At 54.1% G+C, this 20204-nt stretch overlaps 10 protein-coding genes across 10 annotated transcripts; 5 read left to right on the forward strand and 5 right to left on the reverse strand.

Moving 5' to 3' along the window:
• Window positions 1-17: 17 nt before the first annotated feature.
• On the forward strand, window positions 18-1563 carry AKAW2_52058S (uncharacterized protein; the record flags this gene model as incomplete). The annotated part of the gene is made up of 4 exons (XM_041692055.1): window positions 18-300; window positions 356-630; window positions 683-798; window positions 858-1563. The coding sequence occupies 4 exons, from the start codon at window positions 18-20 to the stop codon at window positions 1561-1563; spliced, it is 1380 nt and encodes a 459-aa protein (XP_041545479.1).
• A 16-nt stretch (window positions 1564-1579) lies between these two features.
• AKAW2_52059A (SDR family NAD(P)-dependent oxidoreductase) lies at window positions 1580-2477 on the reverse strand (the record flags this gene model as incomplete). Its single annotated transcript, XM_041692057.1, has 3 exons — window positions 1580-1822; window positions 1879-2126; window positions 2183-2477. The coding sequence occupies 3 exons, from the start codon at window positions 2475-2477 to the stop codon at window positions 1580-1582; spliced, it is 786 nt and encodes a 261-aa protein (XP_041545480.1).
• A 440-nt stretch (window positions 2478-2917) lies between these two features.
• On the reverse strand, window positions 2918-4219 carry AKAW2_52060A (uncharacterized protein; the record flags this gene model as incomplete). The annotated part of the gene is made up of 4 exons (XM_041692058.1): window positions 2918-3695; window positions 3747-3955; window positions 4016-4101; window positions 4168-4219. 4 exons carry the CDS (start codon window positions 4217-4219, stop codon window positions 2918-2920), a joined length of 1125 nt encoding a protein of 374 aa, XP_041545481.1.
• A 1764-nt stretch (window positions 4220-5983) lies between these two features.
• On the reverse strand, window positions 5984-6937 carry AKAW2_52061A (putative short-chain dehydrogenase/reductase; the record flags this gene model as incomplete). The annotated part of the gene is made up of 3 exons (XM_041692059.1): window positions 5984-6046; window positions 6106-6830; window positions 6895-6937. The coding sequence occupies 3 exons, from the start codon at window positions 6935-6937 to the stop codon at window positions 5984-5986; spliced, it is 831 nt and encodes a 276-aa protein (XP_041545482.1).
• Window positions 6938-7542: 605 nt separating this feature from the next.
• Window positions 7543-8244, reverse strand: AKAW2_52062A (HAD family hydrolase; the record flags this gene model as incomplete). Its single annotated transcript, XM_041692060.1, has 1 exon — window positions 7543-8244. The coding sequence occupies one exon, from the start codon at window positions 8242-8244 to the stop codon at window positions 7543-7545; it is 702 nt and encodes a 233-aa protein (XP_041545483.1).
• Window positions 8245-9364: 1120 nt separating this feature from the next.
• AKAW2_52063S (glutathione S-transferase family protein) lies at window positions 9365-10021 on the forward strand (the record flags this gene model as incomplete). Its single annotated transcript, XM_041692061.1, has 1 exon — window positions 9365-10021. The coding sequence occupies one exon, from the start codon at window positions 9365-9367 to the stop codon at window positions 10019-10021; it is 657 nt and encodes a 218-aa protein (XP_041545484.1).
• Window positions 10022-10498: 477 nt separating this feature from the next.
• AKAW2_52064S (MFS transporter) lies at window positions 10499-12141 on the forward strand (the record flags this gene model as incomplete). The annotated part of the gene is made up of 4 exons (XM_041692062.1): window positions 10499-10656; window positions 10736-11762; window positions 11828-11948; window positions 12008-12141. The coding sequence occupies 4 exons, from the start codon at window positions 10499-10501 to the stop codon at window positions 12139-12141; spliced, it is 1440 nt and encodes a 479-aa protein (XP_041545485.1).
• Window positions 12142-12456: 315 nt separating this feature from the next.
• On the reverse strand, window positions 12457-13986 carry AKAW2_52065A (uncharacterized protein; the record flags this gene model as incomplete). The annotated part of the gene is made up of 1 exon (XM_041692063.1): window positions 12457-13986. The coding sequence occupies one exon, from the start codon at window positions 13984-13986 to the stop codon at window positions 12457-12459; it is 1530 nt and encodes a 509-aa protein (XP_041545486.1).
• Window positions 13987-14719: 733 nt separating this feature from the next.
• On the forward strand, window positions 14720-17419 carry AKAW2_52066S (uncharacterized protein; the record flags this gene model as incomplete). Its single annotated transcript, XM_041692064.1, has 1 exon — window positions 14720-17419. The coding sequence occupies one exon, from the start codon at window positions 14720-14722 to the stop codon at window positions 17417-17419; it is 2700 nt and encodes an 899-aa protein (XP_041545487.1).
• A 304-nt stretch (window positions 17420-17723) lies between these two features.
• Window positions 17724-19286, forward strand: AKAW2_52067S (Zn(II)2Cys6 transcription factor; the record flags this gene model as incomplete). Its single annotated transcript, XM_041692065.1, has 1 exon — window positions 17724-19286. The coding sequence occupies one exon, from the start codon at window positions 17724-17726 to the stop codon at window positions 19284-19286; it is 1563 nt and encodes a 520-aa protein (XP_041545488.1).
• Between the last annotated feature and the right edge of the window lie 918 nt (window positions 19287-20204).

A 20204-nucleotide genomic window follows, 5' to 3' on the forward strand; every position in this document is an offset into this window, starting at 1 on the left:
TGGTCCACCCCCCACCCATGAAACTATCTCCTCCGGCAGAGGACGATTTCGTCTTCGTAAATGTCTCGCGTCCCGACGAATTCAAGTCCGCGTCAACACAGCGCACCATCCGGCGCCGTGTCATGCGCGACATTGGGAGATCGCGTCGCCGCACTCGCCCGGGGCAACCAACTTGGTCCGTCACCCTAAGAGCCCCTTCAGATCCCGTCACAGAGCACATCCCAGTGTCGATTGACCCATGCAATACGACGTTTTATCCTGGCCCTATGAGCGACCGCGCGCTACAGCTCATGCATTTCAGTATGCCCCTTAAAATACCAGCGTCTCCTCGAGCTTACCTATCTGACCCGCGTAGTGACTACGGACCGCGACTACGTTTTTCGTCCCTTTCGGACGGTATGGTTCTCCTTGGCATTAACTGACACCACTGCCATCCTTGTGGCCTTGGCCAATGCTGCCATGTTTCTTGATCAGCGCCTGCGGGCCCAGATGTACAGGTACGAGACTAGTACAGAGTGTCTGAACTACTACGGCCAGTGCGTCCGGCTGGTGACGCACCGGCTGGCAGATACCCATGAGAGTCTCAGCCAAGGGGTTATCACGGCCATATTAGGTCTGACCTGTCACGATGTTTGTCAATCGCCGCATTTTATATATCGATAAATGTTAATTCAGCAGATAGCTCTATGTGGGTACGCTAGATCGCTGGAAAATTCATATTAGTGGCCTGGGACGTATCATCCACTTGAGGGGTGGATACCGGGGCCTAGATGACAGTATCACGCGCTTCGCTATTTGGTAATCTTTTCAATCCCGTCGATATCCTATCGATGTATGAGCTAACTGTTCGGCATCAGGCTCGACGTTGCGGGTAGCGTGATGGAAGACTCCCGCCCACGGTTGCCAACTCCGCCGGGATTCGCATCCCAAGTCCCCAACATCCTCTCTCCCACTCTGAGAAACCTACTGGGGAACATTGTTGCAAGATATAATTGTTTCAAAGATATCGCGACTGCTTTCAATTATGCGAACTTCCTTGTTCAATACACCGACGGGTCCCTTTGTCGTTCCGAGGCAACATGGCTAAACGAGGATAACCTCACTGTAATAGAACTGTTTGGGCCAGCCACACATTTCCTACTTTCCATGTCGAGGCCGACCGAGATAAATCCTAGCACAACAGACATACCAGTTCTACAGCTACGCGAAGCACTCCGGCTGGTGCTATTACTATTCCTTGGCACATTGAAGCAAGCAGTCTTCCTCTTTACCGCCCACGAATGCGAATATCTGCGATGCAAGCTGTCGACGCTCATTTCACAGATGGAGAAGGCCAACTACGACGACTCATGTCTGAAACTGCATCTCTGGGTTCTCGTAACAGTGTCTCGACTCTGTCATTCTATCCAGTCATCGATGTACCGTGACGATATCAGTGCTGTTCTGAACCTATTAGGCATGGGGAGCAAGGAGGGCCTGGATCTGGTTCAAAGTATCCTGTCCACTGACATTCTGGATGGCTATCTACCTTTCCTCCCAACGCTAGAGACCTCAGGTTTATAACCATAACCATCGCACTTTAGCCACCTACAATTCCACCACTGACGGAAATGACCTGTCCGGAGATCCAGCGACTCTTTTCCGAGCACAACAACAGTACTGCATCCGCAATATCCTGCACGGTTCCCAATCGCTCCTCGACTCGGCTCATGGGAACCAATGTCTTGTTAATTCTTTCTGCCACCTGCGGCGGCAGACCATCTGTATCTACCGGACCTGGGGAAACTGTGTTGATGGTGATGCCGCCATGATTGCGACCAAGCTATGCACCAATTAGTACACTCCTTATGTGAGATCTCAACCACGTCTTCAGCTTACCTCCATCGCAAGGGAAAACGTCAGCGCATCCATCGCCGCCTTTGAAGCACTATAGACTGGCGATCCCGAGATACCCAACTTGGACGCCACCGAACCGATGTTGATGACCCGACTTCGTGGCGGCATGTGTTTCACTGCTTCCTGCATGACGTAGATTGGACCAAAGACGTTGACGGCGAAGGTGGTAGCTAGAGCTTCGGGGGCAGCGCTGAGTACCGGGCCCGGGGTGCCAGTAGCGGCGTTGTTGACTGGTCCAATTTAGCAAGCGTCAGAGCCAGGGAAGTGGAGATGTTCGTGGACAAACCTAGGATATCAAGCCTTCCAAAAGCATCAACAGCCTCTTGAACAACTTTCTGCGCTCCGTCAGGCCGGGAGATGTCAGCCTGGACAGCTAGGGCCTGTCCGCCCGCGGCGGTGATGCTCTCCACCACGGTGGCAGCGGAAGGAGCCGTGGACAGCGAGACATAGTTGAGAATGACCGCTGCACCATGATGAGCTAGAAGAGTGGCAATGGCCGCGCCGATGCCTCTCGTTTTGCCTGATCCAGTAACAAGAGCTACTTTGCCTTGAAGACTAAGAGAGGAATCGGACTGGGGCATTGTGAATGAGTGATGATGTTGGGGATAATGGGAATCAGAAATCTGAGGGATCAAGGTGCCTTTTATGTCTTGCCAGCGGATATTCACAAGAAGGGAACAGTGTAGAAGTGAGAAATTTTTCTGCCCTCCAGCATGGTGATATTCGCCGCCAGAATCCTGGAGGCTATACACGATTTCCCGATTTGGCAAACGGTCCCTAGTCCCTGCAGCTCAATCTGGCACTAAGCTGGATGCAGTTAGTGCTGGTAAGTGGATATAATATAATACTGATCATTGGTTGGAAGCTGTTGTCATTACTCCTATTCCTATTCTGGCTTAGCATCGCTCCGTTGAGAAGCTGGAGAGTAGACTCGGCAGAGGGCATCTTGGATTCATTCTGACACTAGATATGATACAACAACTATCTCCTACATACCGGTTGACCGAGGATCACAGCCGAATCATTCAGTTGCTGTCACGATTGTCCGCGACTGCTGCGTCTGGTATCCGGTCGTGTCGAATTCCACGCTACCACTACTGCTTTGGCTCAGGCTGCTGCTCTTCCGCAACTCTTCGGGCTCATTTGTGACGTGGAACTGGCGATGCTCCCAAATCTCCAACGGCTGCTCTCGAGTAATGTACTCGCCGGATTCGGTTGGGTCGATCGTAGACCGGCCCTGGGACTTATCGCCGGCGCGGAAGCGGGATAAATGGATGGTCGAGCTGTCCAAGCGACTGGTGTATTTTCCATGGCTACGGTCGTATGACGAATGGGCCAGGAACGCCCGCCAATTAAACAGTCGGCGAAACAGAGTCCAGGTTTGAGGAATGTTGGCCACGATCACTGCTGTGGCAGCCTCGCGGACGTACCAGTCCACCCATTGGTCGCCATATGGATTAGACAAGGAGTAGTACTTGGACAGAATTGAGCACAGAATCACAAAAGCCCCCAGCGAGAAGACTGCACAAAGCGTGACCTTCTTGACCAAAGTAAGTTTCGCCTTTATCAGCAGGGGTAGCGGAATGGCCATGATCATCAGGTCAGTTAAGATGTTCAGTGTGAGTACCAAAATCAAGTGATTGCGATAGACGGAACACTGGAGGTTCTTCGGCGGCACGGACCAGTATGCGGAAAAGGGACGACACCAGGCGGCAAAGAATAAGATCTCCACAATGACGAAGCTAAGGGCACAGAAGGCACCGATAATCTTCACGATCCGATGCTGCGAGAGTCCGGAGCTAGAAAACAATCAGATGCTGTGTCACAAATTTCACGCAAGGCAAACCCACGTCATAGTTGAATACAGCAGTAGCAGGCAAGCCTTGCAACCCCAAATGGTGGCTAGCCACATCTGCTCCACCACAATGACCAGCTTGCTACCTGTGATACGGTCTGGGATGGAGGAGGGCTCGATGTCACCGAATTGTTCTCTGGGGATCTCGTTGGTGCCATGCTTTTGCACTTCAATCAAGAACACGGTCAGCAAGATGTAGAAGACCTGTTATGGCTGTGAGTCATGGGGCCGTTATTTGGATGACAACTTAAAGGTCAAGCGTACAACAGTAAAGCACATCAACAAATCCTCGAGTTGAAGATGGCGGGGCACTCCCATCTGCAACGTTCGGGAGACATAGCGCAGTAGGGCTGTCACGATAGGCGATCAGCACTGATCAGCATCCTGTCACGCCGTCTTCCCCGACGATCACTTACTGACTAGCAGCACCACCGCTAACCACACCCAGGTGTTGGCGCTCGACACCATGTTCTGAAAAGACAAAAAAGTTGCTTTTTCAGAGAAGTACCGGGTGTGATCTGTTAGGCTGATGGCGTAGCAGAAGGCACCTCCCAGGTGCCTGGCTCCTTTTAGCTGTTACAGCTTCTGCTGACACTTGCTAGAGCTAACAAGAGGACAGCGAATAGCACGCTGGCCGATTGTATAGCCTCTCAACGGGAGATGGGAGCTTCCATTGCGTGTTAAGGGGACGTAGGCAACAACCGGGAGCTGTGTCTTGTAAGTACTGCTTTGCGAGCTCCTATGCCGCTCGTGACAATAAAACCTCCGATTCCCCGAAGCAGCCTTGAAGCCCAGTCGGGCCCACCTAATTCTCAAAGGGGTTATTTCGCGCGTGCATACGATTGCTGGAAGCCCTTCCCTCGAGGTTCCATCCATGCTTCCATGTTTGAGGCGCCCGTGGCTCCAGGGCCGATCGCGGCAATCAAATAAGCCAAGGGAGAGTGAGACTCTGGTGTAACTGCCTTATTGTCGATGTCATTCTCGGGATGTGTTCTACTTAAAGGGTAGCCTTTTCTAAAGTTGATCTGCTGATTGGAATGTCGCCCTCTACTGAGTCTTTCCCTTGCGCAGCTGAATATTACAAGGGGTAAGGGTGTAGCTGCGCGGGTAATTTTCATGGCCAAGGAAAGCGGCGTATTGACACACTCGTGTTAATAAGCCCACTCTGGAACGGCCCAGCTTGTAGTACCGTTCCAAAGGCATGGGAATTAAGATCGGAGCGGGAAACTTTGCGGTGAAAATTCTGTCAACCCGCCCACCAGTTCAGGACACGCGCGGGTTCCTATGACTGCTGAGGGTGAAAGAGTTGTTACTATGATCATTGCATGCGGCCCAGAAATTGTTCAGATAAGTCGCATGGGTTGGAAAAGTGGCTTGAATGCAGCGACAGTGTAGAGCGCTGCTGCTTGGTTCCTCGAGCTCGTGTAGCGAACCCGAATAGTGTCACTTCGGGCACTGTCCGGTGGCTGACTCCAGGGCAGAAACTGGACCAGCCGGCCGAACGGGCCAACTGATACGATCCAAGGTCTCAGCCGAAAATCTTATCTCTAACCAGTCAGCGGTAGGAAGTCTCAGGAATAGAAATTACCTGCTCTCGCCGTTCCATGGGTCACTACCACGCTCATTCCGACCTCGTTGACGGGAAGCATCACAACCTCAATGGCTTGTCCACAGACTGGTGGTATCACCAGCGAAGAGCAACTCCCGTAGCAAATGTGGGAGAAATTACCTCCACCAATGTCCAAAAGTCCAGATGCTATTGACGTGGTTGGTCCGTTTGGCACAATGGACAGACAACTTTTTCTGGGCAGACTTGTGGCGCATCGACTGCGCTATGAATGTTACAATTTGTGTGACGGTAAGGAGTGTTCACCCTGAAATCCCTGGGTGTTTGAAACTCAAATTAGGCATAGGCATTATAGACAGACAGGATCTAAGTATGATGCCATCTTGTACCAATTTTTCTAGGCTGTAGCCGGATATTGGGGAAAATTGATTTCCAAGCGCTTCTTGAATTTACACCATGATCATTCTACTTCTCACAAGACATAGGAAGCATGCTTTAATACATACTAGAGCTGTCATACCAGGGTCGGCTTGCCAAGAACTGTCTTCAAGCATGTTCTCATTAATGCCACTCTATCCGGATTGGCATTCCTTGTGCTCGATGTAGCATCAGACATCTATCATAGAATGGACCTCCAACTGGTCAAGGTCAAATCTCGGTCCAGTTTACCTGATAGTAGAGCCACCGTCTACGCGAATGTCCGCTCCATTGATCATCCCACTTGAGTCCTGTTTTACGAATAAGAATCAATCGGAAACACTCCTCAGTCAGTGGGTCAGCTGCGTACCTGACAAAGAAATAGAACCGCATCCGCAACCTCATCTGGCTGCGCAAATTTGCCTGTCGGGATCGTCTTCAAGAAAGCCTCCCGCACATCATCCTGCCCCCAGGCCTTCTGTCCCAGAGCGGTCCAGGCCACCGTTGGCGACACGCTGTTCGCTGTGATACCGCGGCCTCCCCATTCAGAAGCCATACTGCGCGTTAGCCCCAACAGGGCTGCCTTGGAGGCACAATAGGCCCCGTGGCGATGGAGGGCCACATGTGCGGCTTGCGAGGCCAGGTTGACGATGCGACCCGGAGGCGGCGGGTTGGGTGACGAATGAGCCACCTCAGCGGCGGCCAAGTACAATCGCGCGAATGCCTGCGAGCACAGCATGGGGCCCAGGACATTGGTATGCAGATGCTTCAGCGTTTCTTCCGGCGGGGTGAGCTCTAGATCACTGAGCGATACATAGCCCGCCGTATTGACTAGGATACTGGGAAAGGCACGGGCAGACTGCGTCGTCGATGATGGGTTGAGAACGTCCTCCTTCAGGGTGGTGAAGACGGACTGGACAGCCTCGGGGTTTGTGATGTCGCATTCATACGTTCGGATTTCCTCGCCCGCGGGCAGCTCGCCGTAGCCAGCCTCTAGCAGCTCATCGCGTCGGGCAGCCTCGAAGGGGGCATACAGAATTGCTAGCCGAGCACCTTGTTGGCGGAGCTTCTTGCCGATACTCGAGCCCAAGCCGCCTTATCGGGGACAGGCAGTCAATACCCAGCACGAGAATGTAACGAGGGTTGAGGCAATGCCTACCTAGGCCACCGGGGAGGATGGCGAGCCGACGCGCAAAGGCCATACTGTTGTTGCGCCAATTGTGGAGCAGTCAGGAAGTATATAGGAAGCCAACAAGAACCTGGGGTGAGGATGCACTGTTAACAACGGTTCAGATGGTTCCTGAGACGCGTGGAATCTCCCCGCACCGGCCAACCAGGGATGTGACGTCATATTGCATGTGCGTAGTTGACACGGCGACGAAGGATCTGGATGGATTCAGTATCGACCGGACCACGCTTGAAGAGCGAAATGACAAGGCCCGCTGGCGAGGACAGGGGAAAGTTGGGACTCACACCAGGCCGGTGCCTCCTATCTGCCAGCAAGGAGAGACTACTCTCATTTACTAGACTGGCACCTACACGAACCGGGAACCTATTCAACGACGCAGTTATACACACTCCATTTAGTAGGTTAGAGGCATCCCCGGGATTGCTACTCTCCCGGAGATTGCAGACCAGTAGGCTGGTGGAAGGGGGAGATGTGAGGTGCCTTGATCCCCAGTATCGGGGACTGAGACGAGCAATAGGTCTATGTGGATCTAAGTCTATGCGCATCGCGTGAAAAACGAAGAGCTGCCTACACCATCGTGCCTGGTCATGAGCGAGATGCCAGAGGGTTTCTCGCCAGTCACGATCTGCCCTCCACGATCTTAAGCACATCTTCTAGTGTCTCCGCAGTGTGATCCGGTTGTAGCCGTTGGCACTCCTCAACGTCGCCCTGACCGTACCGACACCAGCACACCTGTGCCCCGATGTTTCTTGCGTATAGGATGTCCGTCAATGTGTCTCCGACCATCAGCACGCGCTCCGCCTCCACAGCATCGGGCGCCCCGAGAGCCTTCCAGTTCGGCCAGAGCACGTCTGTGAAGCTGGACGGATCCGGCTTGCGCTGGACGCCGGCCACACCATGACCCAGGATGAGGGAATCTGGAAAGAACTGCAGCAGGTCGGTCTTCTCCAGGGCCGCCTTCACTGCGACCGCAGCTTTGTTGCTGATGATGGCCATGGGTTGATTCCGGTCGTGCAACGCTTGTAGGACGTCGCGAGCGGCGGGATAGGGACTCGTACGGGATTGGCCATGGATAGCATACAGCTCGCGGTAAATGCGGATCCAGAGAGACTCGTCGAAGGTGGTGGGATCGGGGTGTAGACTGCGAAAGGTGTCCCCGGGAGGCGCGCCGGTGGAGACGAGCGGGCGAATGTCGCTGGACGAAGGCGGAGGATGGGAGGGCAGGAGGCGTTGCAAGGTCAACTGGATGGAGTGCTCGATGGCATCGTAGGTGTCGAACAGGGTGCCGTCAAAGTCAAAGATGACGAGCTGGTACGGCATAATGATGGTTGCTGGTGGTGGTGTTTTATTCTAAGTTGAGTATGTTCTGCGAAGATCCAATTTTAACTTCTTTTTCTTCTTTTTGACTCATTCCCCCATATTGCACCAGCCACCTCCGCCACTCTTGGAGGTGGCGCAGAAAGTATCAGCCACACCCGGTCTGCAAAGTGCAACACGGTACAGAGTAGAGATGTTTCCTTTTTTTTTTTTTTTTTTTATGTGGTTATCTTTGCCTTTCCTCCCATCAAGATATTCTAGGTAGAAGAACCAAACCTAGGTTTTTTTGGGGGGGGGATCTTTGCCCAATTCAGCGAGCGAATAGCGTGGCCCTGTTTGTCCCTCAGTCCAACAATTATATATAATCTCAGCCAGTAGCTGCCCAACCAATAGTTGTTTAAAAAAAAAAAAAAAAAAAAAAAAAAAAAAAAAAAAAAAAGAGAGATACACATCTCGTTCATATTCACATTGAAAATGGGGCAGAATCGGAGTATTCCTATCATGAAATGACTACCATCAATCAAGCTACCCTGGAATAAGAATATATGATAATATTTCTATATAGGCCTTGTGGTCGGGAAGAATGTCGAATTCGGACCCGGAATGTACAACTCCAGTACTATCTACTTGTTCTAGCCACTACCAACCGACAGATCTCAACAGATCAATTGGAGTCTGCATTAATCCCCTGAAGTTGCCAGCCGGTTACTGAGTTGTTCGACATCATCTTGTTCATCAAGACTTCGATTCCAGTGGAAGTGGACTCGCCGCCCTCCATGCTTCATTTGTCGACCATATAATGACTGTACCACCTACCTAAAGTGAAAGCCTGGAGTAGAAAATTCATCCTACCCTTGAACCGCAAGTCTAGAACGGCCATGGACTCTCCTACCAAGCAACGATGAGATAAGCCAAAAGGAACGAAGTCGCCGAATCTGCAAGCAATTCGGCGACGGCGACCCACCATGCAGCCTGCAGCCTTCCATCCTTCCCGGCACTATATAGGGTTGGCCTTGACGGATCGAAGCCACAGAAAGTCTACCAAGTCCTCAGATAAGCAAACACAGACTTCCATTCCTTCTGAATCTCCAACACTCTTCCTCCGAGCAAAGCAGCAAAGACCATGCAGCCCATCACTCTCTACTCGCACCCCATCGGGCCTAATCCGTGGAAGGTCGCCATCATCCTCTCCGCTCTGCGCATCCCCTACGAAACGATCATGGTTGACTTCACCGAGGTGAAAAAGGAGCCCTACGTGAGCCTCTGTCCCAATGGACGGCTGCCAACCATCGTGGATCCCAACAAGAACATCACCCTGTGGGAGTCAGGCGCCATTGTGAACTACCTAATTGAGACCTATGATCCGAGCCACCAGCTGAGCTATGACACGTCTCCCGAACGCCACCAGCTGCAGCAGTGGCTGCATTTCCAAGTGTCCGGGCAGGGGCCGTATTACGGACAGCTAGGCTGGTTCCGGCGGCAGCCCGAGCAGGTGCCCCAGGCCATCGAACGCTACATGGCGGAGATCCGACGCGTGATGAGCGTGCTGGACCGGGTGTTGACGGACCGCGAATGGCTTGTGGGAGACAAGTGCACGTATGCAGACCTCTCCTTTGTTCCCTGGCAGGATCTGGTGCCGTTGGTGGTCGGGGACCAGCGCGTGGTGCAGGAATTGACCGAGCAATTTCCCCATGTGGAGGCGTGGATGCAGAGAATGAAGGCGAGACCAGAGGTACAGAAAGTGCTGAAGGAGAAGAGCGAGGCGATGGCATCGAATTAGGGACAGCATGTAAATACATGGGTCGGATAGATAGAGACCATCTCATGGGTCTAATGATTTTAGACTCGCCGAAATAGTGGATCCTTTCCCGGGCCCCTCCCGATAGGCAGGCGCCGATTGCACCCGTCACACCAGGGCATCAACTCTTGGAATTAGCTGAAGTTAGAAGGAGAGTGTTCCAATTTCACGCCGATCTGGCAATAAATCAAACAGTTTAGGAGAATGTCGACGAAGCATTTCTACATCCTGAGTACCGGACCACGCGAACGTGGAACAATCCTGGGGGGAAGCGTCGGCGAACTAAAGATCATGTCCTTACAGAGCATATCACCTAGACATGCATTGAGATTATTGGTAGTCGATGGGAGCCCCACCGAAAGCATCCGATCTTGCCGGACTATGACCTTTTTATAAAGCGACCGAGTATCGGTTTGCTTAAGATGATGAAGCAGATGAAATGCGACCGTCATAGCCATCATGCGATCCAGTAGCTCGGACAGCAGTGAACCCAAGACGATCGCTCTACCCTCATCATCACTGCCCCTATGGGAGGATGATCCCGCTAATGGTCAGAACTGGAGTCGTTCCAAAAAGATTTACAATACTGCTGTGCCGTCGCTTCTTTGTCTGTTGATGTGAGTTCACACACGCGGGAATCAAGACGCCTTCCATGGACGACGACTGATACTAATCATAACATTGCAATGTTGATAGATCGTTCGCGCTGGCTATCTACTCTCCTTCCCACAGCCATGTTCAAGAAGCCTTCCACACCTCGACTACCAAATCTCTGGTGCCCTTCGCTATGTACGTCTATGGCCTGGCCTTCGGGCCTATGATTGCAGCTCCCATCAGTGAGACCTACGGTCGTCGCTTCATCTACCTCGTCATGACCCCCATTGCTATGCTCTTCATCCTCGGGGCGGGCTTCGCTCACAACCTCGCCACTCTCGCTGTGTGTCGCTTATTGGCGGGGACGTTCATCTCAGCGCCCCTGGCCGTTGGGGCGGGCACAATCATGGACGTCTGGAGTGGACAAGCTACCGGGCGCGGTGTCACCCTACTCATGACCACTGCCTTCCTTGGCCCGGCCATTGGATCGCTAATTGGGGGCTGGATCGCCCAGTACAAGGATTGGCGCTGGTCGCAGTGGACATCGCTATTCCTCGGCGCAGCCTTTTGGATCTTCAGCATGGGGGCCCAAGAGTCCTATGCCCAGCCCCTGATCCGTCGCCGTGCTGCTAAACTAGGACTCCCAGTTCCTCCCAGCCCAATTCCACCGGGCTGGGCTGGGATCCAGATGATGCTCACGGTGACTTTGGCACGACCAGTGTATATGATCTTCACCGAGCCGATTGTGAGTCTGTGCTCGATGTATTCGTCCCTCAACTTCTCTGTCTTGTTCTGTTTTCTCGCCTGTGTTCCGCTCGTTTACACCGATGTGTACGGCTTCACCCCGGGCCAATGCGGACTGGTTTTTATTGCGTTGGCCCTGGGTTGTCTGCTTGGAAGTGTCGGGCTGTTGGTGGCGGACCACTATACATTGGCGCGGCATCTCCGGCTTCATCCGGGAGGAGGGATCGCCCCGCCCCCAGAGCGCGTCTTGTGGGCTGCCATGATTGGCGGTCCGTTGATGCCAGCTGCTCTGTTTTGGTTTGCCTGGACCTCGACCAGTCATGTGCACTGGATGAGCAGCATCGTCGCGATCGGTCTTTTCGGCTGTTCCAACATTATGGTATTCGTGAGTTGGCATGTCGTTTCACTCGACATTGAAATCCGAACGCTGACCCTATTGCCTGCCTCAAGATATCTACTGCCCTCTACCTCACCCAGGTGTACGGTGCCAAGTTCGGAGCTTCTGCGCTGGCCGCCAATGGCTTACTGAGGTACGGCATTGGCGGCTCATTTCCTCTTTTTACAATAGCCAGTAAGTCACTCGTATAATTCCCCTTCCTAGTCAGCCACTAATAGTGGTCACGCCTCTAGTGTATCATAACTTGGGCTATAGCTGGGCATCTAGCTTATTGGGGTTCTTGGCCGCTGCTTTTGCGCCTCTGCCCTGGTTGTTCTTCCGTCTAGGAAGTCGCATACGTGCGCATAGCGCTTACACTTCGACCTGAATCATGCGAGTGAGGGAATTTGTATAGAAGAGCTGTGAAGCCCTGTTCGACAAATCTCTGCGAGAGTCCTGGCCTCCTGGAAGGGATCTAGGTTAATTAAAATCAAACCATTGATCCTGTAGTATCAAAGATAAACTGATAGATTCGGCGTTATCTGAATCTTAACATCTTAAACCTTTATTTGAGTGGCTCGCTCCTTACTATCCCAGTATATTGACGCGAGATTGTATGCCTTAATAGTCTTCTGCCTGATACAACGTAGCTACTATATCTATGAGACCCACTTCATCCCCACTATCGTGATGAACCCTCGATTCAAATGCATTCATCCACTGACGCTTTGTCATCCACAGCTTTGTCTAGACCGGATGCACTGCTGTGGCACTGATACGTTTTGAACTCTCGCGCGGGCACTCGCGCCATAAACATCTCGTCAATCTCCTCCAACGAACGGCGTTTTGTTTCCGGTACAAACATCCAGACAAACACCGCCGCGATGATGGACAGTGCGCCGTATATGAAGGCTACCTTACCCCCAATAGCAGCCTGAGTGTAGGGATTCACAAAGACGATGACCAGACCGGTGCCGTATGCCGAAGATCCCGCCAGCGTAACCATCTTCTCGCGGACAGCGGTCCCTGTGGGTGGAATTTCGGCGGTGATTGCCCAGGCCAACGGGCCCCATGTGCTCTGAAATGTAAAGAACCAAAGCATGAGCATGACTACCACAGCGATGGAGAGGGAGGATGAGGCTGTGGAAGGGGTGGTGAGGCCGCCAATGGTCAGCATACATGCACCGAGGAGGCCAGATGCCGGGAGGAGCACGTTGCGACGACCCAGCCGGTCAGCCATGAACATTCCCGTCAAATTGCCGATTATGCCGATGATATAGACAATCACCGACATCAACAAAACCTGGCGGAAACCGACCTGTTCCAGAAAAACGGCCTGATAGTTGGCCACGAAGGAGATTCCCTGGGCTTGCTGGAAGATCTGTGCGCCCACAGCGATGAGAGTGCGACGGAAGTAGACGGGATCTGTGAAGCAAGCCATCCAGGATGCGAGCTCCTTCTCTTGTTGTTGTTGGTGTTGCTGCAGGACGAGTTGTTGTTCGATGGAAAGGATTTCGGCCTCAGCGGCAGCGGCGTCTAGGGCATGCAGCCGGCGCAGGCTGGCGATGGCGGCAGCACGACGGCTACGACGGAGTAGCCAGTAGGGTGATTCAGGAAGGAAGGGCAGGCTCAGCCACCCCATGGCGGGAATAGCTACTTGCGCCACCACAACACTGCGCCAGGCCCAGTCGCTCGGAACATGACGACAGAGGTAGACGATAAGGGCGGCACAAAAGCCGCCTACCATCAGGAAGGCATTATATAGACCCGTCATCATTCCTCGGAGGTGCTGAGGTGCGCACTCTCCTTGGTAGACCGGAATGACCGTCGAGGCGATGCCACCGGCGAAGTAGACGACTACCTTGCCCACCAGAAATTGCGCGTAGCTGTCCTGGCAGGATGCTTCAATGGCGACTCCGGCAGTCGCCACCGCCGATTGCACCCAGAGGCTGTTCCGCCGTCCAAGCCGTTCGTTGAGAGGTGTTCCGCACACCAGCCCGAGGATGACTCCTACATAGCCCAGACCCGTGCCGAGGGACTGTTGTCGATTACTGAGGGACCAGGCCTGTTGAACCGGGTCATAGTAGCCAAAATGACGGTTGAACTGCGTCAAGCTCATCATACTTGCCCACCAGCCCTGATCGAAACCAAAGCCCGCGGATGAGACGGAGCCGAAGATAGCCACGACCCAGATGAGCCAGGGGAAACCCCGTGAAGGGTTGGAAGATGACATGCTTGGAAGGATAAGAGTCTAAAGACAGAGCATAGATAGGTTCCCTCGCCAGCGCAGTCCTCGATTAAGACAGAGAATTGGCAGACTCTACTTCTATTCTACGCGAGAGGGAAACACTACCAGCTTTAAGTCATGCCAAATACGAGCATAACCGAGCTTGGCCGACAAGCAAACTCCCAGTGCTAGTTTTAGCGTTTCAACAATCATCCTTCACCTCCATAGGGGCTTACTGGAAGGGGATATTGGGTGCGTGATAATGATCAGAGTCGGGGCATCTTGATACCTCGTTGGAGCTCGAAGGAAGCGAGACAATTCCCCCGCGGGGAAGGACTTCCTGAGAGGTGGGTCATGTTCGTGGCAGGCCCATGAAAAGAACCAGATACTCATGCGAGGGCGGGTCCAACACGAACCTTAGTGTCACGTCCATGCCAGTCAAACCCTAACCTTTGAGCCGTGGGCGCTGAAGGCCTCATACCATGTACCAAGTCGGGATCTTGTCCGCAAGAGGCAAACCTGTATGGCGGCCCAGTGGACCCGGCGGACCCACTAATTCGGCGACTGATTCTCCACTATATCGCCGGGACTAATAAAGCATCACCAGTGAAGAATCTTCATACAGTAACAATATCGGTTTGTCACACCGGAGGACTGGAGGAGGAAATCCGGATAGAAAGTCCATATTCTTCCCCGTGGGGGCGGGAGTGTAGAGTCGTAGAGATGCAAAGTGGAGTGCATGGGTGACCAGAAAAGAACAATTACCCTCTCCTTCCCCCGATCTCTGCCAACAGTATCCCCAAGATCAACGATTTTCTGGGATTTCCATACCGATCTGCTGCTCAACATGCCTCAGGAAGAAAGAGCGTCCTCCCATGTGCGTCAACTGCTCCAGTCCCTTACGCTGGAGGAGAAAGTGGCCCTCCTGGCGGGCAAGAACATGTGGGAAACCGTCAACATCGACCGCCTACACATCCCCAGTCTGAAGATGACGGACGGACCAGCCGGTGCCCGGGGCTCCAAGTGGACCTATGGCTCCCTGACCACCTGGATACCGTGCGGAATCTCCCTGGCTGCTACCTTTGATCCGGCGATGGTAGAGCAAGTTGGAAGGGTGTTGGGCCAGGAGGCGCGCCGAAAGGGCTGCCAGGTACTGTTGGCACCCACCATGAATTTATCGCGCTCGCCCCTAGGTGGTCGAAATTTCGAGAGTTACGGCGAAGATCCCTATTTGGTCGGAGTGACCGCCACGGCGATGATCCGAGGTATTCAGGCACAGGGAGTGGGCGCGTGCATGAAGCACTTTATCTTGAACGATACTGAGACGCGACGATTCAATGTTGACCAAACCATTGATGAACGCACCTTACGCGAGGTCTACATGAAGCCGTTTACGATGGTTCTCGACGACCCAGCTAGCGTGCCTTGGACGGCCATGGTTAGCTATCCCAAGATTAACGGCCTGCACGCCGACATCAGCCCACATATTCTTCCTCGTCTACTCCGGCAAGAGCTACAATTTGATCGTCTGGTCATGAGCGACTGGGGAGGGCTGAATAGTACAGCCGACAGCCTGCGCGCCACAACTGATCTCGAAATGCCGGGTCCAGCCGTCCGCCGCGGAGAACGCTTGCTGGCTGCCATTCGAGCTGGGGAGGTCAAGGTGGCCGCGCATGTCGACCCGAGTGTCCGCCGCTTCTTGCAGCTCCTGGAGCGCACAGGCCTGTTGGGAGACGCTACAGAGGCCACCGAACACTCCGAAGCTGCTACGGATGATCCCATCTTTCACCGAATCGCGCGCGATGCAGCCCAGAGTGGGCTCGTCCTGCTCAAGAATGACAAGGCCATCCTGCCTCTCAAGCCGACCACGCTGCAGCGAGTCGCCATCATTGGGCCCAACGCCCGTCAACCCACCGCGGGCGGTGCTGGCAGCGCCGCTGTCAACCCTTTTTACGTCTCGACTCCGGAAGCCTGCCTGCGCGATGCCCTTCATGCGGCCAACGCAGAGCTGCAGGTCTCCTACGAGCAGGGGATCCCGAGCAGCCTGCGCCCGCCTTTACTGGGAAAGCTCTTGACTGTCCCCGACGGGTCCCGAAACGGCTGGCAAGTTAGCTTCTTTGAAGGTCATGCGCTAGAGGGTCCGGTGGTAGCGTCCAGTATGTGGGACGACTCGCTCATCTATCTATTTAGTGATGGTGATGTCCCGGCCGTGTTGGACGACCGGCCATACTCCTACCGTGCCACCGGGGTGGTCACTCCGCAAGCGTCAGGTCGCTATACCTGGAGCCTGGCAAATACTGGGAAAGCCAAGCTCTTTGTTGATGACGAGTTGTTAATCGACAACATGGAGTGGACTGGTCTGACGGGCGGATTTCTGGGCTGCTCTAGCGCAGATAAGACAGCCAGCGTCTATCTGGAAGCGGGCCGCGCCTACCAGCTGCGGGTGGACAACGTGGTCACGCTGCCAGTGGTAGAGGCATTTGACAACACGCTATTCCCGCGGATCTCCGGGATACGAGTTGGCCTGGCCTTGGAGCAGGACGAGCAGGAAATGCTGGCGCAGGCCGTGGCGGCCGCCCGGCAGGCCGATGTGGCGGTGGTGGTGGTGGGCCACAACAAGGATTCGGAGGGCGAAGGAGGCGACCGCGCAACGATGCAGCTTCCCGGTCGCACGGACGAGATGGTCAGCGCTGTCTGTGCCGCTAATCCCAACACCGTCGTGGTTGTGCAGTCGGCCAGCGCCGTGGCCATGCCGTGGGTCGATGCTGCCTCGGGGCTGGTGATGGCCTGGTATCAGGGGCAGGAAAATGGGCATGCTTTGGCAGCCGCTCTGCTCGGCGACTGCGACTTCAGCGGTCGACTCCCCATTACCTTCCCTCGACGGCTCGAAGACCATGGCTCCAACGCCTGGTTCCCGGGAGAGGCTGCGCAGGACCGCAACACCTTTGGGGAAGGAGTGCGTGTCGGGTATCGCCATTTCGATGCCCAGGGGATCCCTGCCCTCTGGCCCTTTGGCTTTGGTCTTTCGTATACACAATTCCAGCTGACCGACATTCGGGTCTGCGGTCGCGTGGAGGGACGTTTCCGGGAGTCTCAGCCTGCGTTGATCCAGGCGCGCGTCTGCAATGTCGGAGGCCGGGACGGGCAAGAGGTGGTCCAGGTATATGTAGCGCCATCAGTCCAGATCCGGGAGGCTGGGGAAATGAGCTTCCCCAAGACTCTGGCGGGCTTCTGTAAAATTGCTGTACCAGCGGGAGTGTCGCGCGAAGTGTCGATCCCCATCCGGGGGTCGGAGCTGAGCTGGTACGATGCTCGGGTGGCGCAGTGGCGATTGGATGCGGGCAAGTATGCCTGCTGGGTTGGTCGAAGTAGTAGCCAGATTGATGCGGAATTGGAGATTGAGGTGGCAGAGGGAGACGACATAGACATGGGACACTAGAGTAGTTATAGTTACCCGAAGTTAGAGTGAATGACAGGTATCTTACATCAACTGGAAAAATGGCCCTTGTAGACAAGATGAATGTCTACCATTGGGTCTGCAGTGCTCGGAAGAATAAATGTCCGGCAGTCTGTGACTACTTAAGCGGTTGCTAATGCGAACTAAGCTAATTCAACTAGTACTAATAGGCGGCATAGTAAGACCTGGTTCCCTCGTCCACAATCCCTCATCACTCTTTCTATCTAACATACAACTTCTACTACCAAAATCATAGCTTCGCTCCCATAGCATCTTGTCACCATCTATGGATCTTACCGCCCCCGTGGCCTGTTTGGGCTGCCGAGAAAAGCATCTCAAATGCGACGGCAATCTGACCGGCTGTGCTCGCTGCCAGTCCTTGGGGCTCACCTGCCGCTTCGTGCCCTCCCGTCGTGGTCGCAAGTGTCGCCCAGCAGCACCAGCAGCAGTTCCCCACGACACCACCAGTCTGCCCACTCCCGACTCCAATTCAATACCGGTGGATCCCATCTCTTTCTCAACAGGTCCCTTCGGGCAATGCCACAGCCTGGAATACCCGCAGCATGCGGGCTCCATGCCTTGCGATCATGGGCTGCAGCTGATCTCCCTGTACTATCTCCACTTTCACCAAGCCCACCCGTTCCTGGCCCCCATGCAAGTCCTGCTCGAGTCGGAAACCCCCACGTTCCTGCTTGATATTATGGAGTTCATCAGCCTCCATTACTTGTCCCCGCAGCTGTTTCAGGATAGCAGCGAGTCCCTTGGTCTGGCCGTGCAGGCTGCGGACCTGACCATTGAAAAGGTGCAGGCCTTCCTGCTCCTCGCCATTGTGCATCACGGGCGACAGCAGGCCCCTGACGCCCGCTCATATCTGGGACAGGCCCTGCAGGGTGCACTGGACCTGGGTTTGCACCGTCGGGAGACCTCGGACGCCATCCGTGCGGATGCTCCCTTCCAGGCCGAGAGTCTGCGGCGCACCTGGTGGGAGATCGTTGTGATCGATGTGCTGCTGGCGGCTGTCCAGGTCGATGGGGTTTTGCAGTTCCACATGGAAGAAACCCCCACCACGCCTCTTCCTGGTGAGCTGGATCAGTATCAGGCTAGCGACGTCATCTCCGACCCCAACCCCTTTCCGTCCACCCTGGCGGATCTGGAACAAAACGCTCTGTTCTGCGGTGATGTGGAATTCTCCCCGGGGGCTTACCGCGTCGAGGCTGCGTTGATGCTTCGCAATTGCCTCCGAGCCGGCCAGACGCATGTCAGTGAGGAGACACTAGACATACTGAACGCGGCCAACATCGCCTGGTTCCATCGACTGCCGCCACGCCAACGGTCCATGCTTCAGCTCAATGGGGTGCAGGACGAGCTGATGACACAGGCCATGATGTTGATGCACTGCGCCACCATCTATTTGCACTTCCCACGCTCCTGTCTGCTCGCATTCCTGCCCGTCACAGGCCAGGTGATGTGCTCATCCCCGGCCTTATTCGTCACCAGTACCCTGGACCCTCAAGTGCACACCCACAGGGTTATCGAGGGGTCTGTTAGACTGTCTCAGCTAGCCGCCTTGTCCACCTCGGTTGTCAATCATACTCCTTTCTTTGCCTGCACCCTGGTCCTCAGTTCCGTTATCCAAGTTGCCGCCATGTTCAGCGAGAGTCTGCATTCCTCTAAGGCGAGCCAGAGACAATACCTAGCTCTCAACCTTGCCGTTCTAAAGTCTATGGGACAAACCTGGCCCATTGCTGCTGCTGCCTCACAACGAGTGCGTCAAGCCATGATCGAAGTCCACAATGCGATCCCACGAGCTGCCAACCTGTTGCTTGGGGAAGTCACCCCTCCTTCCTAATACACCGGCGTACATTCGGTGAAGAGTGTCGTTGCCAAGCTTGTAACACCCGTTTGCTTCCATATAGAAGGCGGATGACCCTGCTGTCGCTGTGCGTGCATCGAACCGCGCTTCTTGTGATGCTCTTGAGCACTGCTTATGTTCTACGCCTATGCGAATATAAATAGGCAGCCTGAGCATTGTCAAGAACTAATCGATCATCAGCTCTACGTGCACTCATCGCGGCGCAGTTGTCTCCGGAGTCACTAGACCCCTGCCCCATGGGTAAAGCTTCCCCAACCGGCACAGGCCGCACCTGTGAGCTCATTTACGAAAGCCCGCAGCATCGGGGCTTCCGCGGAGTCTGAACTGTGCTACGCAGGAGTAGACGGGGATCGGCGAGAAAAGCCAAGACGGGGTTCCCAATGGATGGATGTGGAATGAAGCAGATGAGAGTGAACATGTGGGTCTGGGCTTACACTGTCAATCAAGAAAGCCTTTCCAAGGATCCTGGCGTTGCCGTCACACGGACGCGCCGACACTACGACTAAGTACTCCCCGAACGGCAGAATCCCGTCTTTCACGATTAAAAATGTGCGAATGAATATATATTTGCCTAGCAGGTGAGATTATGTTAATTCGACAGAATCGCCAGATGAAGGGCGCCGGACATCTAACAGCCCATTCATTGTTGCGAATTTGCTAGAGACATTTGAGACCGACAACCTTTCCGTTGCTCATGGAAGGTAGGAAATGGGGGCGAATAATATCAATACTATCAGAGCGATGCGTATGGATTCTAGCGTCCCAGAATTATCCGACCAAGCGTCTAGTTAAAAGTATGGGACAAAGACGGGCGTATAGAGAGAATGGCATACAGCCAAACAGACGTCGTGAAACCAACCGAGTGATCCGGATGCGACAGGGTACCTTACCGTA

This window comes from Aspergillus luchuensis, chromosome 5 (assembly GCF_016861625.1).
Source record: "Aspergillus luchuensis IFO 4308 DNA, chromosome 5, nearly complete sequence".
Classification (NCBI taxonomy): domain Eukaryota; kingdom Fungi; phylum Ascomycota; class Eurotiomycetes; order Eurotiales; family Aspergillaceae; genus Aspergillus; species Aspergillus luchuensis.